Source organism: Ovis canadensis, chromosome 6, assembly GCF_042477335.2.
Source record: "Ovis canadensis isolate MfBH-ARS-UI-01 breed Bighorn chromosome 6, ARS-UI_OviCan_v2, whole genome shotgun sequence".
NCBI classification, from domain to species: Eukaryota; Metazoa; Chordata; class Mammalia; order Artiodactyla; family Bovidae; genus Ovis; species Ovis canadensis.
Genome location: NC_091250.1, coordinates 37,813,973 through 37,838,716, shown reverse-complemented (window position 1 = coordinate 37,838,716; position 24,744 = coordinate 37,813,973). Strand labels below are relative to the sequence as shown.

At 38.9% G+C, this 24,744-nt stretch overlaps 1 protein-coding gene across 5 annotated transcripts in view; it reads right to left on the bottom strand.

The window, feature by feature from the left end:
• SLC9B2 (solute carrier family 9 member B2) overlaps nucleotides 1-24,744 on the bottom strand; it is a 64,649-nt gene that overhangs the window by 27,334 nt on the left and 12,571 nt on the right. For 3 of the 5 annotated variants that reach the window (XR_011257659.1, XM_069593582.1, XM_069593581.1), the window contains 6 exons: nucleotides 22,356-22,490; nucleotides 21,284-21,461; nucleotides 15,053-15,223; nucleotides 7,829-7,971; nucleotides 6,855-6,982; nucleotides 4,871-5,046 (listed from right to left, as the gene is read on the bottom strand). Coding sequence is in view for 4 of the 5 variants with exons in the window: in XM_069593582.1 (XP_069449683.1) it covers nucleotides 4,871-5,046; nucleotides 6,855-6,982; nucleotides 7,829-7,971; nucleotides 15,053-15,223; nucleotides 21,284-21,461; nucleotides 22,356-22,445 (886 nt within the window). In the remaining variant the exon portion in view is untranslated. The remainder of the gene's footprint in view (nucleotides 1-4,870; nucleotides 5,047-6,854; nucleotides 6,983-7,828; nucleotides 7,972-15,052; nucleotides 15,224-21,283; nucleotides 21,462-22,355; nucleotides 22,491-24,744) is intronic. The other 2 variants (XM_069593583.1, XM_069593584.1) reach the window with 1 other exon arrangement.

The window sequence follows — 24,744 nt, the reverse complement described above, 5'->3', positions numbered from 1 at the left end:
TTGATTTTAGTAGCTCTAATATGTATAGAATTTAGTAACTTATAAAAATTATTAGTTAGTTGTGTCTGACTCTTTGTGACCCCATGGACCATAGGCTGCCAGGCTCCTCTATCCGTGGGATTTTCCAGGCAAAAATGCTGGAGTGGGTTGCCATTTCCTTCTCCAGGGGATCTTCCCTGGCCTAGGGATCTAACTGGGGTTTTCTACATTGCAGGCAGACTCTACCATCTGAGCCACCAGGGAAGGCCCCACGGTAATTTAAGAATCTGGCAATTAAAGTAAAATATCTTTTCTCACTACAATGGGTGCAGGGGACTTACCCCTTCTCAAATATTATTTCTAAGAGTAAATCTGAAAATAAATTATTTTTGAAATTGCTCTTGGAAGAGCCTTTGTTGCTTAGGCTCTTTGAAATAACATAATATAGAGGTAAGTAAACTATACTTTCCCCCATAGCAAACAGGGTTTAGGAAGCTTTAAAAAAATCTTTGCTAGCACATTGTGCAGAAAATTATACTAAAACTGCTCAACATACAAAGCCCTTCTCACATACTGTCCTAAGGAAATGTGTACCAACTAATTATGTGGTTTCTTGTTATTATAGTTTCAGGTACAGAATATGCTACCCCAAAGTATTTCACTTTGGCATAAGGATTATTTTGAGCTGAAGGCAACTGGGAAGAAACAGATACAAGATAAGTTCTCTGCCTTCTCTCTATTTGCTTTCAAAAGCAGGATAGGAATGTGTAAAGCTGTCCCTCTCACCTCTCTATCAGGAAGGACAGAAGTTAACCACCAAGGCAACTGGGAACCCTAATCAGCTCAGGGACAGCACCAGAGGAATCTACATAACAAACTGCTAAATCAGCCCTTATCTAACCATAGTTTGCTCATGTATTTTCCTTTTCACAATTTGTTGCCTCTAAAAGCTCAAAGTCCTTTTCCTTTATCTTGCATTTCTCTACAAAATTATTGTTGTTTGCTAGGATGCTATAGAAACCCCAATTCTAACCATCCCAAGTTACTCAGCACCTTCTACTCCTGTGTGTAAGCATGATGCACAGGCTAATAAACTGTGTTTCTCTTGTTAATCTGTCTTTGGTCAGTCTGATTTACTGGGTCCCAGTCAATGAACCCAAGATCAGTAGAGGGGAAACATCTTTTCCTCCTCTAGTTTCAATTATCTCTTATTCAAAAAAAAAAAAAAAAAGAGAGAGCGAGAGAGAGAGAAAGAATTCCTTGGTGGTACAGTGGTTAAAACTCTGCACTTTCTTTGCTGAGGGCCTCAGTTCAATACCTGGTCCAGGAACTAAGCTCCCATAAGCCTCATGATGCAGCCAAAAAACAAAACAAAACAAAAACTTAACTGCCGGGGTCCAGCCCCGGTGGATCCAGGGTGATTCGAAGGTGGGGACAGAGTCAGCATCCTTGGAAAAATACATACTTAATTACAGATATATAGAGAGGTTAGAAACAGATAGTGTAGTACGAAAATTAGTGGAGAAAAAGAGGCTGAATAACTTGGTTTACGTGGAATAGCATCCATGCTCCAGATGGGAATTCAGCCAGAAAAACGGGGAGCAAGAAAGAAGCGACCTGGGGGAATCAGTCTTTCTGGAAACTGATCCAATTTCTTTATTTTGGGGTTTGCTTATATACCTTTTGTTACACATAGGGATGAATACAGAGTCACGCGGGGGTCAGCAGTCCTGACCTTTATCAAAATCAGGTGCTTCACATAAAAAGGTCTTAGAGATTTTACATCATCTTCTGGCCATGAGACCTGCTGAGATTTTATGATCCTTTCTTTCTGATAACCAAAATCTTATTTCTTCCAAGGGTGTTTTTTCTTAAACCAGGCACCACCCTCCAAATAAAGTTACATTCCTATAGGGTGAGGGTGTAGTGAGTTCCAGTCAAGAAAGGAATTTATTTAACCCAAGGTTAACATGATTAATCTTAAAGGTTAATACTTATTTCTCCTGTATGTTTAAAGGTTAATACTTATTTCTCCTATATGCTAGTTATATTCATTATAAGGGCAGGGAACATGGAGATTTAGCAGCAAACATCAACCCAACAAATGAAAATCCTTTCACCAATGCTCCCCTTAAGATTTATTTAGTCTTAAGATAAAGTTACATTTTTACATAGCAAGGACACAGTGATTTATAACAAAGTACAGTGATCTATTACAAAAGAGAAAATTCAGTAACTCAAAAAGTCTAGTATTGCTAACCTTAAGAACTACTATATTTCCTTTTCTATATTCCAAATACATTGATTAATATATTTCCGGGTGCTTAAGGATATGGAGGCCTGGCGGCAATCATTGACTCAACAATGAGAAAAGCCCTGTGCTAATTAAGACTTTCAAAATACTCCAAAACTCTCTGTGCTGTTTATGGTTGAGAGGTAGTAAACAATCATGTGTGTAGTGGCAGAAGTATGGATAATCCTGTCACACAAGCTAGTCTGTCAGCAGAGAGGTTTGACCTGAGACACTCTGTCATACCCAGGGCAGGGAATTAGCAGCAATTATTGGCACAACAAATGAAAAACCCTTCACCCATATAATTCCTAACCAACCCACTATACTGACAATTTCCAACTTCCCAAAAGAATTTGCCTTTAGTAAGTCTAAAACATCTCGTGCCTCTCAGGTTGGGAGGCTGTAAACAATCACATGTGGCCGGACGAACCTATACAGGTGGGCTAGATAACCTTCAGAGGAGTCCGTAAGCTGAAACACTCTTGTCATGCCCAGGAATTTTTATTGACTTGGAGCTGCACGTTAACTCCTTCTCCGAGAGAAATGGTGATGAGGGAGAGCCCCCGTAAAGTCAGAGGTGTAGGTGAGAGCATAAAACAGACTCTGGTTTTGGGGTTAGATGCTCAGGAACAGGGGGGTTCCTGAGGCTTGATCACACCTTTGCGTATGCCAAGCCTCCTTCCTCATGACCTTTGCCATGGGCGGAGTTCCTCACGCTGGCCCCCGGCACTTAACCTCTGTAGTGATTTTTGTTTAGCAGGACAGCTTTCTGTTAGGTAATGGTGTGACTGTCAAAAGCATCTAGCTGGGATAGTAGCCCAAGTCTTGAGCTCATATGATAATTTACTATATATTTTCAATTTATTATAAATGTGTAGAAAGGAACCACTTAGTTTCAGTCTCTGATATCGTGTGTGCATGCATGCTAAGTCATTTCAGTCATGTCTGACTCTGTGAGCCCATGGACTGTAGCCTGCCAGGCTCCTCTATCCATGGGATTCTTCAGGCAAGAGTACTGGAATGGGTTGCCATGCCCTCCTCCACGGTCTGATAAAGTAAGTTCGTTTAAAAAAAGACTTCTTATGTCCTGCCTCTGGTAATTCTGATTTAGTAAATCTGACAAGGCTTGGGACCCACATTGTAAAGACACTGCAGGGAGTTTCCATTCAAAAGGCCTAAGGACCACACTTCATGCGGCAGGGCAGAGGGAACACAGCATTGCTGACTGCGAAGGTTGTTCAGGCTATCCACAGACCCCAGCCCTGCAGACCCTCCTCATTGCTCTCCCTGCTCTGCTCTTGCCCATCCCCTGGGATTTTAATGCAAACTCTAAAGCCATGGTTTCCATTCCCAGAGGTTCTGATTTAATTGGCCTAAAGGTGGTAGTACCTAGCGAGTATTTTCAAAAACTCCCCAGGTAATACTAGTGTGCAGCTGAGGCTGACAATCATTATTTTAAAGGTGTATATATCAGGAAAACAATGAGAACATACTTCTGGATAGGTACAGCAGAATTAATAGAAACAAAGTATAGATCTGACTTAACAGGTAAGTGGGAATCCTTGTTGTATTTTTTTTTTTTTTGGCTACACAGCATGTAGGATTTTAGTTCCCCAACTAGAGATTGAACCCACACCTCCTGCATTGGAAGGGTGGAGCCTTAACCACTGGACCATCAGGGAAGTCCCCCTCATTGATTCTCAAATAGGAAGGTAACCTTATGAAAGCCATGTTTTGACAAGATCAATGTTCCCATGACATACGGCAGGGACTGTATATATTTGACAACTTTGGGGCAACAGGAAGAGATGAAGTTCTAGGTAATCGGCAGAAATCGTACGTAACCAAACGAACAAAAAAATAGGGACAATAACTACAGCAGGGTGGAGAGCCTGAAAATCCATGACCTTCTAAGAAGGTGTGTTCCTGTGAGATAATCTGAAGATAATTACAATTAAGCTACAACTACATTTTGCCAGTAGTATGAAACCACAAATCTTATCTCCCAATCTTGGACATGGATTAAAAAATGAACTTAAATTTATGCTGCACCAAAGAAGAGTGAAAGTGTTAAATAATACTGGGAGAGAAAAAACAGCCTTCTTTTTTTTATTACTACTTAAAATATAATGTGTCCATATCAAACACTGAGTATTAAAAAGATATCCATTAAAATCATTTGCTGCTATTACACATAAAATGTTAAAACTGTTCCTGTTTTAGAAGAGTGCTGTTTCTTCCATTTGGCCTGCTCTCTGTCATTGCGCTCGTTGAAAATCTCATCCCTTGTGTGAGGTCTCCAAGACAGAACTTTCCCAGAGGCTCCATGCAAAAGCTGTTCTAATCCTTCTTTAAACTCTGAAAATTTGAATCTCCCCTTACTGAACTTACCAGACTGCTCGAGCAGTTTCTGTCTAGATGGTGAAGAAAGTAAAGACAGGAAGCTACTGGTCCTGTCTTAGGAATGGAACTAACTCTTGGGAGGTGACTTTTTCTATTTTAAGTTGCCTTTATCAAGCAACTATGCCATGCTTGTAACATCATAACCTATGTCTTTAGAGCATGAGAGAACAGCACGTTGTGAATGGATCAGTGTACCTGTGGAAAAGGCCATGCCCAGGCAGGTGTTGAAGCCAGTGATGGCCAGAATGTCATCGAAGCTGCCAGCAGCCATGAGTAAGGTGGGGATGCCTTTCTCAACACCATAACCTCCTTCCTGCAAAAGGAGCATTGAAGGCACCACGACAGCTGGAGACACAGCACCTAAAACAAAACTAAGCAGGCAGTGCTTTAGGCATTTATGACAGCATCTTACTACTATTGCTGCTGTTATTAAAATTATAGTGCCCACTACTCTTTTAAAGATTATACTTTAGAAAACTATGGCCTTTCAGACAGCAGCAAAGAACCAAACCAGAAACATACTCACACATACAAGTTCCACAGAACACTTTTTCAAATTGTGGCTATGGATAATCTACATTGGAATTACTTAGGCTGCCTAAAAATGTCTATTCATGAGTGTTATAAAAGACCTATTGGAGTTATGCCCCAGGAATCTTTTTTTAAAAAAGAAAAATGAAAAACCATTCATGGTATGACGTCTGAAAAACACAGACACAGACTTTTTGAATTGGAACTCACTAAAATTAGGCATTCTAGGACTTTGTATGTAAAATAAAACAATAGATTAGAAGGAGAAGGCTGTAATGACACTGACTGTGATACTCATCATGGGAGCAGTAGAAACAGCAGAAAGCGTTTTAGAGAGCTTACGGCATGCCAAACACTATTTTAAGTATTTTATATATATTAAGCAAATTAATTCTCACAATAACTCCATGAAATACTTATAGTAATTATCTTCATTTTTGCAAATGGGTAAATTGAGGCACAAAGAGGTTAAATAACTTGACAAGTAAGTTATTTGTGTAATGCAAAGTCACAGAGCTGGGATTTGAATCCAAGCCATGTAGCTCCAGGGTTGTAACCCTGAGAAGCAAGAATTTACTTCTTGTCTACTCACTAGCACTAAATTCTTACTAAGTACTTTTATATTTATTTGCGATTTATGGCTCTTAACCACATAATCAAAACAGTCTGGTGACAGAAGAAGGAGGAAAACAATGCTGAATGTTGATCACTGTTACTGTATTTTTCATTCTTTGTACAGACTCTCAGATGAGACCTGGCATGTCTCTCACTAACAAGGAATCACACAGAGGTAACAGATCACGATTTCTTCAATAATTTATTATAATCACTGCAAAAGTAAGACATCTTTGCTCTTTCTGCACGGGTGCTCAGTTGTGTCTGATTCTGAGACTCCAAGGACTACAGCTTGCTAGGCTCCTCTGTCCATAGAATTTTCCAGGCAAGAATTCTGGAGTAGGTTGCTGAATTTCCTTCTCCAGGGCATCTTCCCAATCCAGGGATCAAACCCAGGTCTTCTGCATCGACAGGTGGATTCTTCACCACTTGCGCCACTTGGGAAGCCCATAAAGTTAGACATACACTATTACACATACTATACTTTGAAGATAATATTTAGATTATGCTAGAACATCAGCTGAAGAACTGATGCTTTTGAACTGTGCCATTGGAGAAGACTCTTGAGAGTCCCTTGGACTGCAAGGAGATCCACCAGTCCATCCTAAAGGAAATCAGTCTTGAATATTCATTGGAAGGACTGATGCTGAAGCTGAAACTCCAATATTTTGGCCACCTGATGTGAAGAACTGACTCATTGGAAAAGACCCTGATGCTGGGAAAGATTGAAGGCAGGAGGAGAAGGGGAAGACAGAGGATGAGATGGTTGGCTGGCATCACTGACTCAATGGACATGAATTTCAGCAAACTCCAGGAGTTGGTGGTGGACAGGGAGGCCTGGTGAGCTGCAGTCCATGGGGTCCAAAGAGTCGGACACAACTGAGTGACTGAACTGAACTGAAGAACATCAGTGATGTATTTTCTGATGTTCTCAAGAAAATGCTATCATGTATTCTCCTGTAAGGAATCAGTAAAAGCACTAAAATGTCTGTGCATATTTTCATACAACAACAACAAAAAAATCATGAATTACCCCAGCATGAATCCCCATTGCCATGGTAAACCCATGAGGAAGTGGGCCAGGACAGCAGATGTACACGCCTCTGTGAGACAAGGACCCAAGGATAACCTTACACAAACACCCTTCAACTTCTTCAGGGCCTGAAATATAAACACAGACATATTAAAATAATTCTCTGAAGACCTGCAGAGATTATGACCTTAATTGCTTTTGCAATTAATGTGTACTCAGATCATCACACATTTTCTGGGAATGTTCTGCTTAGAACATCCTGTGTTCTAAGTGTTTAGAGAAAGCTTATCCGTTCCTCATAGCAGCCCTACGATACAGGTAATATCATTATGCCCATTTTGAAGATGTGCTTATGCAAAAAGGCACACATTAAAGTGCTTGGCCTCAGATCACGACATCAGTGAGCTGTGGACCTAGGTTTTCACCCAAGCAGGCCGCTTCCAGTGTCTGTGTTCATAATCCACACACTAGCTGGTTTAATCCTCTCAGGTTTAGCTTTATTTATAATCTGTGGTCCCCAAATGAGGCTTGGGTGAAAACCTTTATCCCCCAAAATATTCATTCCCACAATCAAAACATACATGTAAAAAGCATTAATAAAACCCATACTTGAGACTCATTCTATATACACGGCAAGTTTCCTGAGCCAGTACTCAGCCCTAAAAACTTGTATGAGGCTTTGCCCACCAAAAATGACACCTCCTCTCTCTCAGGCATCATCTCTAACTACAGCCAATATCTCTGTCAGAGAAGTGGAGGATCTTTATTCTTGGTGTTGTCGCCACACAGTAACTCCACTTTTCTCCAAGCGAGAAGAGGCAACATCTTCTGGAGCATTCCTGCATGGACTCTCCTCTTGTCCTGAGAATGTCATGCAGCATCCACCCCCATTCCCAAATCTCAGTGATTCTAAATACTGGCAGTAGTGAAGGAGCAAAATTCCTAGTCAATAATTAGGAATCTGTACTTCGTACATTTGAGTCAAGCCCAAGGCCAGCGCGGACCAGTATGACAGACAGGGCTATGCTTCTCAAAGCAGAAGACCACTTGTGCTTGATCTGTATGTTATCACTGATGACAGGGATATTTCTGATGAGAAAGCCAGCAAGCAGCATGCCTAGAAAGGAGAGGTCAACAATTCTTTAGTTTTCAAATAAAGGCAGTAAGTTTTGGCATTTTAGCTATAAAAGAGACAACCCTATAATCCTAGGTAGGTAATATCAATACTTTCTTTTTTGCTTATTCATTAGGTGAAATTAGGTTAAACTTTTAACTTAAAAAATGAAAATAATATAATCAATTAGAGGAGCTAATGTAAGGTTTTAATATGCAGATTAAAACAACAGATTAGAATAATTAATAACTCCTAATCTGAACCTGAAAGGGAGAAACAGGGTGCAGTATTTGGAAAATGTGATCAAATTCTAAAAGTAAAAAATTTTTAATACAACATCCAGTTTAGCCATCTCTGTGTAAAGAGCAAATAGCTTCTGAAATTATTGGCTATGTCAGGTTACCAGAAATATCAATAAATACCTATATGGATTCTAGTTTACCTTCACATAGTTTAATTTAAAAACACATAACCTGCTCTGCAAAGGCTTACAGTGAGTTTTGATGAAATATGACATGCTCTGTCACGTCAGGTGGTAACTCTTTTTTCACTTAGCCATTCAACATTCACCAAATGCCTTCAGTGTTTCAGATACTATAATAGGCACTAGAGATATAATAATGAACAAAAACTGGACATCACACCTCAACAAGCTTTCAGCCTCTAGGGGAGCAAGACAAATTGACAAAGTGACTTTTACAGAAGCGCGAGGAGGCACTGTATGAGCTGAGACGGCAGGGGTGAGTCAGAAGGGCCCCAAGGAGAGGAAAAGGGGTGAAGAGTCTGAGGAGTCAAAAAATCTCTGAAAGAGACAGCAGTTTCTTCCAAGGTATGAAAAAGAAGTGTGACATTTTGGGAAGGGCAGGTAGCTGAGTGTGACTGAGTAGTTTGTGAGGGAATCCTGCCCTCAGTGATAACACCACATGTTGTACAAAGGGAAATACTTCTCCAGCAGATACTGTGAGGCTTCCAGCCTCTGTTCTCCAGCACTGCCCTCTTCTCACCGTGCCCTTATAAGCATCACCCGTTAAATGACTGGACACATTTATGAGTGCTGGGATGTTTTGAATATAAGCTATGAGAACAGAAAAGAATCACCAGTGTACTTTTTTCTGACTTGCTCCTGACGCAGATAGGTAAAGAAGCACCCCTCCCAGGCATATTTCATTACTGACATTTCATCTGGAAGAGGTCTCTAAGTTCTGAATTCTGCAGTCATGGTCTTTCTAGAATTTGTGACGGTAATAACTGGCCCACAATAACTATTTTAAAAAGAATAATTATAAGAATAATACATGCCTATGGTGATGGACAGGGAGGCCTGGCGTGCTGCGATTCATGGGGTCGCAAAGAGTAGGACACAACTGAGCGACTGAACTGAACTGATGGTAAAATTAAAAATTACTGACGAGGATAAAGTGACAATTATATGCCCTACCTCAACTGCAACTTTTGATCTTCATTCCTCAAAGGTTTGTTTCCACTGTTAAGGATTTTCTGTCCACTTTCAGAAAGTTTCAATACCTATTTAAGCATGCCTCTGTGTGTGTGTGCGTGTGCGTGTGTGTCTGTGTGCCGGACACAAATAAAAGCACATTTATATACCACTGTATATTTTTTTCCTCATTTAATAATATATCCTGGACATATTTCTACTGAGGTGTGCACATACATACACACACACACACGAGCACACGAGCATATGTTTATGCATATGTGTGTGTGTCTGTATTTGCCTTATAAGGGCCAAACCTTTATGTATTACCCTGATGATACAGATATGAGCTAGACCAACAGGGTCTTTGTCCACATGGAGCTTACATATTTGTAGGTTTGTATAAGTATATCCACAGGATAATTTCTAGCAGTGGAAATATTAAGCCCTAAGGTATAGGCATATTTCATATTTATGGATACTGATGAATTAGCAAGTCCAAAACATTGCACTAACCATATATTTTATTAGTATGTCAATTGTTCCTTACTGAAACTTGAAATGTGGATCTAAACCAGCCCTAAATTATGATAGCATGTAACTACCTGAAATCAAAAAGAACAATAATCTAATATGTTATGAGGCTTTCTTGGAATTTTAAGGTAGAAGGGAGCATTTTTTGTTCCCCAAATGAAAGTGAAAGTTTCCCTGGGACTCAGTGTCCTTTGCCAGTGGTCTGGGTTGCTGGGGCCACCTGACAGCAACTTGGCTGTGTCCTCTTCTCGCCTTTAAGCCCATGTGGGCCTCTCCCTTGGTTGTGGAAGAAAGAATACCTCCTTTGATGGAGGACTGTTATTCTTTTTTTCTTAATTTGTATTATGGACATTTTTTTCAATAATAATTTGCTTCAAAAAATCTTGGAAGTAGATGGCCAAATAAGATTGGCCATGAATTGATAACTCTTGCATATTTAAAAATATTTCCATTTAAGAATAAAAAAGAATAATACTCCTCTGTTAAGAAAGGTGTTCTTTCCTCCACAACCAATAGAGAGGCCCAAGTGGGCTTACAGGCCAGAAAAAGAACATTCAAATAAAAATCATCAGCACGGACCATTGGCAAAGGAAAGTGGTCCAGGGAAATTGCCTTCACATTAATTTTGGGAACAAAAAATGCACTTTCATCCTCCATTGCCAGCCATTATTTCTTCTTTAAGTCTTTAAAAAAATATTTATTTATGTATTTATTTTGGTTGTGTTAGGTATTAGTGGCAGCACATGGGATCTTCAGTTGCAGCGTGTTGGATCTAGTTCCCTGACCAGGGATTGAACCTGGGCCCCTGACTTGGGAATGTAGAGTCTTAGACATTGCACCACCAGGGAAGTCCCTCTAGCATTCATTTCAATGAATTTTTGAAAATACAGAACAGGCAATTACCATACACATCTGTCATAACAAGCCTTTATGAATTCAGATAATGTTCCAGTAACACATTCTGTCATAACAAGCCTTTATGAATTCAGATAATGTTCCAGTTTCAGATCCTGGCCCTATTACAATAGTGATTTGAGTGACACTTAGTGGTAAAGAATCCACCTGGGATGCAGAAGATGCAGGAGATGTTGGTTAGCTCCCTGGGTTGGGAAGATGCCCTGGAGGAGGAAATGGCAAGCCATTCCAGTATTCTTGCCTGGAGAAACCCCACTGACAGAGGAGCCTTGTGGGTAACAGTTTATAGGATGGCAAAGAGTTGGACATGACTGAAGCAACTGAGCACACACTGCTACAATAAGAACTGGTAAACTTTTTTCTGTTACAAGTGTTAACACTGCAAAAAGGGACATCCCATGTATCTGATGTAAGATACATCAGATATGTGACCTTTCAGAATAGTTTCAGTTACCCCAGAAGATTTCACGTGATCTCAAAGCCCAGGGATGTACCACTTGGCTACATGGTATATTTTGTTGTAATAACAGGCACAGAATGGGGAAAAAAGATGAAGTACAAAGTGCTTTTTCATGGATTCTGGAATAGCAGTCTCAACTTAGGTCGCATATTAGAATCACTTGGGGAGCTTTTAAAAATTCTGATGCCCAGGGCATATAGCGTATCAATTAATTCAGAATCTTTGGGCACCAGCTTTTAAAAAACTTCCTGAAATGATTCCTATATGATTGAAAATTATGATTATTCGACTATTTGAAAAACCTAAGAGAACTTATTGGGCTTCCCTGGTGGGGAAGCAGCAGTCCTAGGTTTGATCCCTGAGTCAGGAAGATCCCCTGGAGGAGGAAATGGCAACCCACTCCAGAATTCTTGCCTGGAGAATTCCATGGACAGAGGAGCCTGGCTGACTATAGTCCACGGGGTTGCAAAAGAGTCAGACACGACTGAAGTGACTAACTCTCTCTCTCTCTAAACAACTTATTAGAAATGCAAAATCTCAGGTCCCATCCTCAGATCTACTTAATTAGAAGCTGCATTGTAACAAGGTCCCAAGGTAATTTTTCTATGATAAAGTTTGAGAAACACTGATTTAGATATATGAGTCAGCAAACACTTCCTGCCAAGGGCAGATCAGATAAGAGACATCTTAGATTTTGTGGGCCGCAGGGTCTCTCAGAACTTCTCAACTCTGCACTGTGGTGTGAAAACAGCCAGACAATACGCAGAGGAATGAGCATGGGTACATTCCAATAATATCTTATTTACAAAAGAGATGGATTGCCAACCTTTTATCATAGCACACAGGCATAGCTAGGGCTTCTCTCATAGCTCAGTTGGTAAAGAATCTGCCTGTAATACAGGAGACCCCAGTTTGATTCCTGAGTCGGGAAGATCCCCTGAAGAAGGGATAGGATACCCACTCCAGTTTTCTTGGACTTCCCTTGTGGCTCAGCTGGCAAAGAATCCACCTGCAATGTAGGAGATCTGGGTTCGATCCCTGGGTTGGGAAGATCCCCTGGAGAAGGGAAAGGCTACCCACTCCAGTATTCTGGCCTGGAGAGTTCCACGGAAGCCCACAAGAGTCAGACACAACTGAATGACTTTCCCTTTCACTTCACAGGCGTATCTAGAAACAACTCATTTTAACAACAATGCCATTAATAAACTTCAGAGAATAAAAAGCACTCATGATAAATAATATGAATTAAACAAAAAAAGAAAAAAAAAACCCCAAACACAAAAACCCTGTGCTGCTAAGTCGCTTCAGTCGTGTCCGACTCTGTGCAACACCATAGACGGCAGCCCACTGGGCTTCCCCATCCCTGGGATTCTCCAGGCAAGAACACTGGAGTGGGTTGCCATTTCCTTCTCCAATGCATGAAAGTGAAAAGTGAAAGTGAAGTTGCTCAGTCGTGTCTGACTCTTAGCAACCCCATGGACTGCAGCCTACCAGGCTCCTCTGTCCATGGGATTTTCCAGGCAAGAGTACTGGAGTGGGGTGCCATTGCCTTCTCCACAAAAACCCTGTAGTTTTACCTAACATTGAAAAATATATTAAGAAATAGTGCATGATAAGATGTAAATAACTTTGACTTCCCTGGTGGCTCAGTGGTAAAAAACCTGCCTGCCAGTGCAGGAGACACGGGTTCTATCCCTAATCTGGGGAGATCCCACATGCCTCAGAGTAGCTAAGCCTGGGTGCCACAATTACTGAGCCTGCGTTCTAGAGCCCGGGAACCGCAACTCAGCTACTGATGTCCGGGTGCCCTAGAGCCAATGCTTTGCAACATAAGACGCCACCGCAATGACAAGCCCAGGCACCACAACTAGACAGCAGCCCTGCTTGTTGCAACTAGAGAAAAGCCTGTGCAGCGATGAAGGCCCAGCACAGCCAAAAATAAAATAAGTGATAAATAATTCTCTTAAAGATGTAAATAACTCTAGTTCTTTTTATATTTAGCTTCAACTGCTGACCACAGAGGAGCTTCCCAGGTGGCACTAGTGGTAAAGAATCTGCCTGCAATGCAGGAGATTCAAGAGATGTGGGTTTGATCCCTGGGTCAGGAAGATCCCCTGGAGGAGGAAATGGTAACCCACTCCAGTATTCTTGCCTGGGAAACCCCATGGTCAGAGGAGCCTGGTGGGCTACAGTGCATGGGGTCACAAAGTGTCAGACATGACTGAAGTGCTGCCGCTGACCACAAATTCAAAAGCAAATATATTCATTGTCCTCGCTAACATAAAATAACAGAAAACAACTTGACTCAGGAAATGTGTGCAAATATATCTGTATGTGTAAAAGGTATGCAATTTTAAAATAAAAGTGATTTATGTATCTGTTAGAAAAGGACACAAAATCTCTTTTGTGGTAGAATGAAAGTAGTAAACTAAAATTTTATAACATAGAATTTTTAGAAGCAACATTAAATATACAACATCCAGTGTGAAAACTAATTTTCATGTGTATCATGTCTGGAAAGTTTGGATGCCCAATAATATGCTGGTAAATGCTTAATAAGTAGGTCTCCAAAGAAGTGTGTGTATTTATATGTATATATTTACAGATCTGTTATAAATTTTACCAATATAAAGGATGTACAGTTTATAAATATACAACAATCATCACTGTGTCTGACTCTTTGTGACCCCATGGACTGTAGCCCACCAGGCTCCTCTGCCATGGAATTCTCCAGGCAAGGATACTGGAGTGGGTTGCTGTGCCCTCCTCCAGGGGATCTTCCCAACCCGGGGATTGAACCCAGGTCTCTTACACTTCAGGCAGATTCTTTACCAATTGAGCTACCCAGGAAGCCCCAAATTCTATGTAGCCAATTGATTTTCACAGAATGCTCTCATTATTTTTCATTGTTGAACTCCATATTCATAACCAACTATGGTTGCAGTTCAACCATGGACTGACAAAATCACATTACAAATAAATGCTTGCCTACTATCTGGTTTAGCAAAGAAGTCACTTATATCACTTATGAGTGAGTATAGTGATATCAGGAATATTGGTTGATAGTTTTGTTTATGTTAATGAATAAGATGAAAATGAAACAATGAAAATGTATGTGGAACATCACTCCTTTATCAATGATGGGAATGATTAATAATATATTAAGTCCTAATTTCTAGCACTTGCTGATTTCTGTCGTACAGATATTTCCTCCATGGCTGATGTTAAGCTACCAACACAGTGTCAAAGAACGCGGATTTAGGAAGACAGTGAGAGGCACACCATTATATATTATTTCCATAATCTCAAGCATAGATAAGAGGGATATTTAGTAAAATAATTAGGAAATGATCTGTTTTGAGTATTTATTGCTCTTGTTTTTATTGTAAGCTATTTCACTTAAATTACATATAATTTAATTTTTAAAAATTGCTCTTTAGGGAATTCCCTGGCAATCCAGTAGTTAAGGACTCAGTGCTTTCACTTCTGGGGTCTGGGTTCAATCTCTGGTTGGAAAATTAAGATCCTACAAATGGCATGGCCAAAAGATACACAAATAAATCAATAAAAATCTGTTTTAAAATCTACTTAACAGCGTGCTCACTGATCTTAAAATGTAACAACTGGCTTTTGTTTTGGCAAATATAAAAATATTTTATATTTATCTCCCAAAGCTTTCCAAGCTACTGTATTTAAAATATGATTTACTCTGAAGAAAATAGGAAGTGTTTAGCACTTACCCAGAAGAGGAGGCAGTGGAGGTAATGTAGGTAACTTAATGAGTCCGAAAAGTTTACCTCCAGTGATGGCACAATAGAGTAGCATTATAATTCCAAACAAGTTTCCTCCAGGAAGACATTCACTGCCGGTAATTGACCAAACCACAGCCCACAGAAGAACCACCATGGTAGCTGAAATAAACCAGGAAAACTAGTTTCTACCAATGAAGTTGTCATCTGCAGGTTTTAATATAATCCAATCATAAGAAAATGAATACATAATACAAATATTTATAATCACATGTAAGTTTTAAAGAACATCAGTAAAATAAACAATTGGGCAATTATCAACTGTCTTAAAAAATAGGATATTACCAGTGACTCTGAATCTACCTATGCACCCCTCTTAATCCTATCATCTACTTCCTTACAGACTGTCAGAAGAAACTACTATTTTTAATTTTTTTATAATTCCCTGATTTTTTCTTGTAATTTTACCATCAATATTCACTAGCAAATAAAAAAAGAGAAAGAGTCACTATCTTTATCCTCTTCACGGAACATGAGAACACCCAAACAATCATATTCCAGTATTTTAGTATTCAAGTTCTGTTTTGAATTAAGCTTTATCGTTTAATTACTGCTTTTCTATAGTCAATATCTGTTTAGAATTACCCACATACTCACTTTTTTTGATCATCATTCATTATGGCATCTCAAACCTTTCATCTGGACAATTATTTTGCTGCCTAAAGTATTTTCTTTTGGAGAGGCATGTCTGTTAGAATGTGAAATATGTTTCCCTGTTTGAAAACCCTGTGTTCTATAAAATTAAACTTTGAAAACAGAAAGGCTCACAGGAAAAAGAATAGGGCAGACCACTCACAACTCAAAACTTGTGACCAAAGCACTAACAAAAACAACAATCTTAATAAAAGTACCAGCACAGTTATATCTCCACTAATATTTGTATCTCCCATAGTCAACCTCTTTGTTGCAGACTAAGACCCTGGAACCAGGGAATTTCTGTGCTGTTCAGAGGTTAGGCCTTGGCACTTTCACTGCCATGTCCTGGGTTTGATCCCTAGTTGGTGAACTAAAATTCCACAAGCTGTCTGGCTTGGCCAAAAACAAAACAAAACAGAAAACCAACAACCGAAACCCTGGAAGCACACTTAGTATTTCCAGATGTAGAATCTTGATAGCATTTGCTCTAGATAGAGAGCAGTTTCACCAAAATCTGACCCAGACTGTAGTCTTTTCCATTAATCAAATGGTTTGTTGTTGTTAAATTTTTTTTTAATTGGGGTAAGTGTTGGCAAATTCTTCATCTACACGTGGTCTCATTATATACCTTAACATCATGGCAAGTTTAAGTGTTTGAGTCCCTAAGAGAACAGCTAACTGCCTGAAAAGAAGGAACTTGCACAGGATGTTCAGCTTTTAAAAATGTTTTATCTTTAAAGTTAGTAAAGCTTTATAATTGTAATACCTGATCTTTCACTTTGTACTTAATCTGCTATTGCTCGATCATGTTAAATATTAATATGCCAGGAAAAAATATATACAAAAATGCAAACTCCATATATTACAGCAACACAATTACCTATTTGCCATTGCATATAAACTAATTCAGAGATCAAATTGCCAACATCCATGGGATCACTGAGAAAGCAACAGAGTTCCAGAAAAACATCCATTTCCGCTTTATTGACTACACCAAAGCATTTGACTGTGTGGATCACAACAAACTCTGGAAAATTCTTAAAGAGATGGGAATACCAGACCACCTGATCTGCCTCCTGAGAAATGTGTATGCAGGTCAAGAAGCAACAGTTAGAACTGGACATGGAACAAGAGAATGGTTCCAAATCCGGAAGGGAGTACGTCAAGGTTGTATACTGTCACCCTGATTATTTAACTTATATGCAGAGTACATCATGAGAAAAGCTGGACTGGATGAAGCACAAGCTGGAATCAAGATTGCCAGGAGAAATATCAATAACCTCAGATATGCAAATGATACCACCCTTATGTCAGAAAGTGAAGAGGAACTAAAGAGCCTCTTGATGAAAGTGAAAGAGGAGAGTGAAAAAGTTGGCTTAAAACTCAACATTCAGAAAACTAAGATCATGGCATCTGGTCCCATCACTTCTGGCAAATAGAGGGGGAAACAATTGGAACAGTGACAGACTTAATTTTGGGGGGCTCCAAAATCACTACAGATGGTGACTGCAGTCATGAAATTAAAAGATGCTTACTCCTTGGAAGAAAACTTATGACCAATCTAGATAGCATATTAAAAAGCAGAGACATTATCAACAAAGGTCTGTCTAGCCAAAGCTATGGTTTTTCCAGTAGTGATGTGAGTGTTGGACTATAAAGAAAGCCGAGGGCCAAAGAATTGGTGCTTTTGAACAGTGGTGTTGGAGAAGACTCTTGAGAGTCCCTTGGAAGCAAGGAGATCCAACCAGTCCATCCTAAAGGAAACTGGTCCTGAATATTCATTGGAAGGACTGATGTTGAAGCTGAAACTCCAATACTTTGGCCACCTGATGCAAAGAACCGACTGATTAGAAAAGAGCCTGATGCTGGGAAAGATTGAAGGTGGGAGGAGAAGGGGATGGCAGAGGATGAGATGTTTGGAAGGCATCACCAACTCAATGGACATGAGTTTGAGTAAGCTCCCAGAGTTGGTGATGGACAGGGAAGCCTGGAATGCTGCAGTCCATAGGGTCACAAAGAGTCAGACTTGATTGACCAACTGAACTGATAAACTAATTCATGTAGCAGAGCATACTCTATTTCTTATGAAGATGTGTTGGTAGCAAACTTTTGGTTTTATTTATCTGGAATTATCTTTATTCTCATTCTTAAAAGTTAGCTTTTCCAGTTATACAATTCTAAGTCGAGAGTCACTTTCAGTTCCTTGAAAATATTATTCTTTGGTTTTCTGTCTTTCATTATTGTTTTTAAGTCTAATTTTATCTGTTTCAGGGAATTGTTTTTCTTTGGTTGTTTTTAAGATCTTTCTTTTCCTTTGATTTTCTGCAATTTCAGTATACATTAAGGAATGGCTTCCATTTGGTTTGCTTAGGATTTATCTTTTTTACCAATTCTGGAAAATTCTGTATTTCTTCAAATATTTTATCTCTCTCATTCTTCCTAGTCTCTGTTTCTGGAACTACGACTAAATGTTTATACCCTCTTCACATTACTAGCCCTAGTTTCACATTTCCCATCTTTGTGTTTTGCACTGTACAGATCTATTTGCTAGTTAACCAATTTTCTTTTCACTTACTCTGCTGTCTAATCCATTTACTGTTTTAAATTTTAATTACTATACTTTATTTTTCATTTCTAGAATTTTAACTTGGTTCTTATTAAAATCTGCTCGTTTTTACAGAGTTATTTGTTTTGTACTCATATTCGTTATTTCTTCTTTAACTTCTTTGTAGATATCAGAAATATTTTATATTCTATTTTCTGATAATGAAAACAGTTTGAAATGTTTCCTTGTGCATTTGTTTGTGATTTTTTGGTTGTTGTTGTTTGTTTGTTTGTTTTCTCGAAGCAATGAACTCTTCCTTGGAACTTTATCTTTGGGAATTTTTGGAGCCTTAGGTTAAATGAGTTTTCCCAGACAGGATCTGTATTTGTTTCAACCATTAGACACTACAATCTGGGACCACTTTTAGATATATTTTCAGCTGGAGGTTCTTTTCTGTGAATTTAGAGCACAAATCAGAATGAAGTTACCCATTTTTAGGGGAGATTCTCCCCTCCCCCAGCCAGCACTACAGTTTAGACAGACAGGTTTAGTGACTGGGCCTCTTCGCAGGGCAGGTTTACCGCAAATACACCATCACACTGGGTTCCAGTTTTGGGTGAGGGAAAATGACTTCTATGATACTTCTCCCAACCTGGGCAGACTCTAGCAAAGCCTCCTATATCCTCACAGTTCTCAAAATGAATCTCAAGTTCACTGGTGTTTTCCAAAAGCCTCTGGAGTGAAGGCCAGTTGAGTGTTCATCTCTCCCAATTATATTTCGGTTTTGGTGTCTGATGACTTCCTGTTTTCTTGTCAGATAAAAGGTATATTTAAAAAGACTTAAAATATTGTTTTTAGATGTTTTCATTGTATAAATGAGAGGATCATTCCTTAAGCCTTATCTACACACTGCTAGAGATCAAGTCCAATGTCCCCTTTTTTAAACCCCTACAGACTTGTTCCAGGTTTTCTAGGTTTATGATGCTATTACAAGATAACAAATAGGCCTTCAGAATTTCCCAACCAGCTATAGGGACTGAAATTTCTAACAGTTTTGGAAGTATAATGGGAAAGTAGAAATTGCCAGCTACTAAATTTTATTTTATCATAGGAAAACCCCAGTTTTATACTAAATTCAGAAAGGCAGAATTAAGAATTTTTTACTCCAATACTTTTTTAAGAAAAAAACCTACAATTTTCCTTTTCCTTTCTCATATTCATAATGAAGTTCTAAAACATAGTAAATGTATATTCATAAAGTTTCTCTGAATCATGTTTCATTCAGTTAATAATTTACTATCTATAATTTTGAAAAATAATATTTTCCCAGGTAAGAGTTACTCCTTTAAGAAGAATACTTTGTGTACAGGGGGACAAAAGCAGTCTTGTGAGCCATGGAAGCAGAAGCATAGGAACACAAGTGAAAGTTGTTTATATACCATGAATCCCCATTTCTCAGGCAGCTTTATAGACAATGATTACAGAATTTAAAAAAATTAGTCTCCAGGGGAACTCCCGGGAGATCCAGTGGTAAGGACTTGGTGCTTTCACTGCTGTGGCCCAGGTTCAATCCCTGGTCCGGGAACTAAGATCCCTGCAAGCCATGCAGGTTGGCTTGCAGAAAAAACAAAGCAACCACAAAAACAAACAACAACAATCCCCTCCAAACCCCTCATCTTAAAAAAACAAAATCAGTCTCCCAATCACGTCACTCATGTATACCCCGCCCTTAGTGCAATCCATGTTTTTTGTACTGTAACTTTATCTTTGGGACTTGTTGGAGACTTAAATGTTTTAACTAGAAGTGTGCCATTACTTGCACAGAGAAAGTTAAAAAAAAATAACAGAAAGGACAGAAAGATTATTACATTATCTATTGCTTTCTCAACTAGAGTATATTTTGGAACCTAGTTTTCTTTACAAGTTCTAGATAAACTTTGAGGTTTGTTTCCTTAAGGTAGTTTAAAAACTTACCTAATTTCATTGAAAACATACTGGAGCCTGAAGTATCATATAACATATTATGCTTGGCTTCCATTATCATAGTTGAGAATGATAAAAATGTTTTTCAGAGCTAATAAATGAAGTATAACTATAAAGAAGTGAGTCTGATTTTTTAGTAAACTTACTTTGAGGTCAATATATTTATTGGGGGAGGCCATATATTTACTCTAATGACACTGTCATTACTCAATGAAGTTTTTGAACCTGTCTTTAAATTTGTGTTTATAGGCAAGTTTCAATTCCCTTCTCCTTTTTCCTACCATATTAGACACTCTCCAATACACATATAATATACATATACACGCACGCATTCTATTTGAACAAAAACAGCATTAGAAATCTGGACATCCATTTATTTACCAAATTGATACAATAATGTTGAGATGCCTCCACATCATTCCTAAAAGACAAATAGATCCCAGCCCTAACAACATTCAAAATAGTGCTGAGATAATCCTTACCCCCCACATTTTAAGAGCAGCAACAAGCTGAATTGGAAACTTAAAAAAATGATAAATTCATTTGAAGTAAAAACTGAGCTGTTTGCTCAAACACTACTGGCATTACTTAACAGTAATAAGAACTAACATTTACGCAGTGCTTTTCTGTTTGTAAGTGATTTCTCAATCATTTTTTCTCCTTGGAAGGCTTACATAATCCTGTGAAATTCCTCAGATACAGAAAAGGTAGATGCATTTGGTCTCTGATCTTTCCCTCTTCCTACTAGCTTTAACAGCGCCGTGACAACAGTGCTCTGGCAAGCCCTGTATTGAAGGTGGTAGAACATGTCATCCTGGGACCCTGAAGGACTATGGAGCAGAGTTACCTACAGTTATAAATTGTTCACCTTGTAGTTTTTATGTGAGAGAGAAGTAAATGCCTTTTTTCCCTTTAAGCCATATTATTTTGGAATTGATCATTATAACAACTTTATCTTTTACCCTCTTGTTCTGAATTCATCCTTACCATGTACCTACCATTTGTTATTACTCTAGCCAGTAAACCACGTGGAGGACAAGCACGTGTTTGTCTTCGTCTTTGCGAATGATTTGGTTCAGCTGGTGTTTCTTGCATTTTTTCACTGTTATTCAGTAAGTTACTTCCTTCTGTTGGTTCATTTCCATCTACACCTCTGAGGTTCATACCTGTTTCCTGCTGTGTTTAAAGCAATTAAAAATTCTTACAACTATGTATTTACTGTACCTTTTTATAGTTACTGAGCCATCACATCACAAATCAAATTTCCATTGCTAGAATCAAGGCTGACACTTTACAGGAGAAACAAACAGCTTCATTACTAGCTAACTGGTGAATGCTTGGAACAAGAACTATGTAAGGAGTACTTACCACTGAGTCAATATTTGCAGCATTATTGACTCACATAAAATTTCATTATGTTTTTCAATACTGGGTTTAAAAATTAGCCTATTTAAAACACAGCTCAAGGCAATAGCTACTAAATATGTCAGAGTGATTCAAAAAGAGTTAATCATCTGTGGTGAAAACAAATTCACATTCATTCATTTACTTGAATTTTAAGCAATAGAGAAAGAGGTGGAAGAAACCAGCATCATTCTAGAGGTTAGGCTGAGAACATAAAGTATCTCACAGGCTCTCCATGTAGGACCAGCTGCTGACTATCTGGGAAAACTGGTAACCACACCTACCATCAGTTTGGGGATTTAAGAATGGAGAGAATTGTTAACTGAGTGACAGAGAATGAACAGAATACAACTCTGTCAAGGATTTGGAAATATACAGTCCCCACCTTAAGGAAGTCCCCACCTTACAGGCCTGGCTTCCCTGGTGGCTCAGAGGATAAAGTGTCTGCCTGCAATGCAGGAGACCTGGGTTCGATCCCTGGGTTGGGAAGATCCCTGGAGAAGGAAATGGCAACCCACTTCAGTATTCTTGCCTGGAGAATCCCATGGACAGAGGAGCCTGGTGGGCTACAGTCCACAGGGTCGCAAAGAGTCAGACACGACTGAGCGACTTCACACACACACACACCTTAAGGAAATGGTTGGGATGTTTTACATTTGATCATACCTGTCTTCCTTGATATGACGAGGCTGTGTGATTCACCTCTGTGGATGGTTCTGAATCTTTGTGTGCAGCTCTTTTATCTTGATTCCTCATGATTTTTAATTAAGAATAAGATGATATAGGGAAGAGGAAGAAGATCTGTTTTGAAAGAGAAAGAGTATAGGTATAGAATAGCAATTTGAGATTTAAATAAATTATTTAAACAGCAATTTGAGCAATTTAAATGAATATACTTATATTTCCCCTTTATGAATGGCTAACATAGGTTACACTATTCTTAACTTTCAACTGAGTTTTGTTTTTTTGGATTACAATATATTTTCCTAATTCTTACCTTTTTACCTTTCTTGAAAAAGCCCTTGTTCACCATCATATTTTTATATGATTTCTTTCCCACCCTGCTTTCTGAGTTGTACTTCAAATAATCCTAGTAATATTTCTGTTATATTCTCCTCTCTAATGGGTCATTTTGAAGTTGAAAAGGGGCAGGTAGCTTTCCAATACTGACACGAGGAAATGAGGCACCAAAGAGAAATCTATGGATTCCATCATATTCAGAGAAACTACAATCACTAATTCTTGCTTAGTTCTTATTTCAAAATTAAAGTAAAAAAAAAAAACCCCACAGCACAATGATGGAGCAGCCACAATAAGTGCTAGGACAGTCTCTTGATAGTTACTTGGATAATGCAAATATCCTTTATTCTCTACAGACTTACAATACACCCCACACCCCGAAATCACTTATATGAAGTAACTAAAAAAACTGATAGGGCAGACCTATAATTGGTTTCAGAAACACCCACTTCAATGTCTCCCTTGGCCTCCCCTGCTATCTAGGCTGAAAAGCCAAATATTCCAATTCCTATCTACTTCTGCAGCTAGAGGTGCCCATGGGAGTCATACTCCCATGTAATGAGATATACGTGGGAGTCCCTTGGGAGGAGTTTCATTCCCAAACAATACGAAAAGGCCTTTCGAGGATGATACTGTTTACTCTTTGCCCTCTCATATTTCTTTCTCCTTCTCAGAATGTCGATATACTACTTGGAGGGCCAACAGCCATCTTTCAACCATGAGAATAGAAATTCCTATACACAGGATAGTAGACAAGTAAGGAGGAGCCGGTTCCTTGATGACATCATCAGTTGTTGCATCAGTCTTGGACTGCCAAGCTTTGGAGTAATTGTATAAACCACTATCAGTCATGTTTTCTTTTTTCTATTAACAAAACTTATTCCTAATGCAACAAACATGATGAGTATTATAACAGAGGGACAAACTATAAGTTTTGACAGAACCAAAGAGAAAATTATGTGAGAGAAGGGAAAATCTAAGTCAATACCCATGAAAGTGTCTAATATGTGGTCAACATTCATGACCAAGGATTAATCAGGACCCCTGCCTCAAGGAGTCATTCTCTGTTTAACAAAATGCAAGATGTTTGCATTTAAAATTTCAAAGAAAATTATCTTTCCACCATCACAACCATCACCACCATTTTTCTTCCTCACAAAACACAATGTTGGTCACACTGGCATCTCAAAAAGCTTCAGTCTGATTTTTTACTATATATTATATAGTGCTTCCCTGTTGGCACTATGGTAAAGAATCTGCCTGCAACGCAGGAGACGAGGGTTCAATTCCTGGGTCAGGAAGATCCCCTGGAGGAGGAAATGGCAACCCATTCCAGTATTCTTGCCAGGAGAATCCCGAGGACAGAGGAGCCTGGTGGGCTACAGTCCATGGGGTTCCAAAAGGGCAGGACATGACTTAGTATCTAAACAAGTACATAAACTATATATAATAAATTGTATTTATATAATAAATACACATATGTAGAAGATACATTATATATGTAGATATAGTTTTAAAAATTTAAATACTTTAAAATTTAGATTCATAATGAGAAAGAATGACATTTTGACAGGAAAATGTGAGTTCAGAGAACCCTTGTCTTAAAGGCACAGAGGCATAAATGCCAGTGGAATGTAAGGGAAAACTCTTGAAGCATGTGGTGGGAAGCTGTGAATAACAGGGAGATGAGGTTGGAGAGTTAGGACACTGTATCCTGAACCAAGGCACTTGGCCTTCGCCTTCTGTTGAGAATGACCCCCTAATATAGTAAGTGATGAGGTCTACTGGCTCTGGATTTGGACAAAGCTGGGTCTGAAGTCCAGCTCCCTCATATACCAAATTTCTTAACCTCTTTGTAAGGACTTCTCTGTCCAAGAAATGGAGACAAGAGTACTTCCAACCATGCACACGGTAGACATTCAACAGTACTGGTTATTATCCACTCATACTCTTCCTTCCTAATTATCATAAATCTCTAAGATTCTTTTTGCTTTTCCTATTAAAGCAGAACAAAGTCTCCCCAATCTTGAAGAAT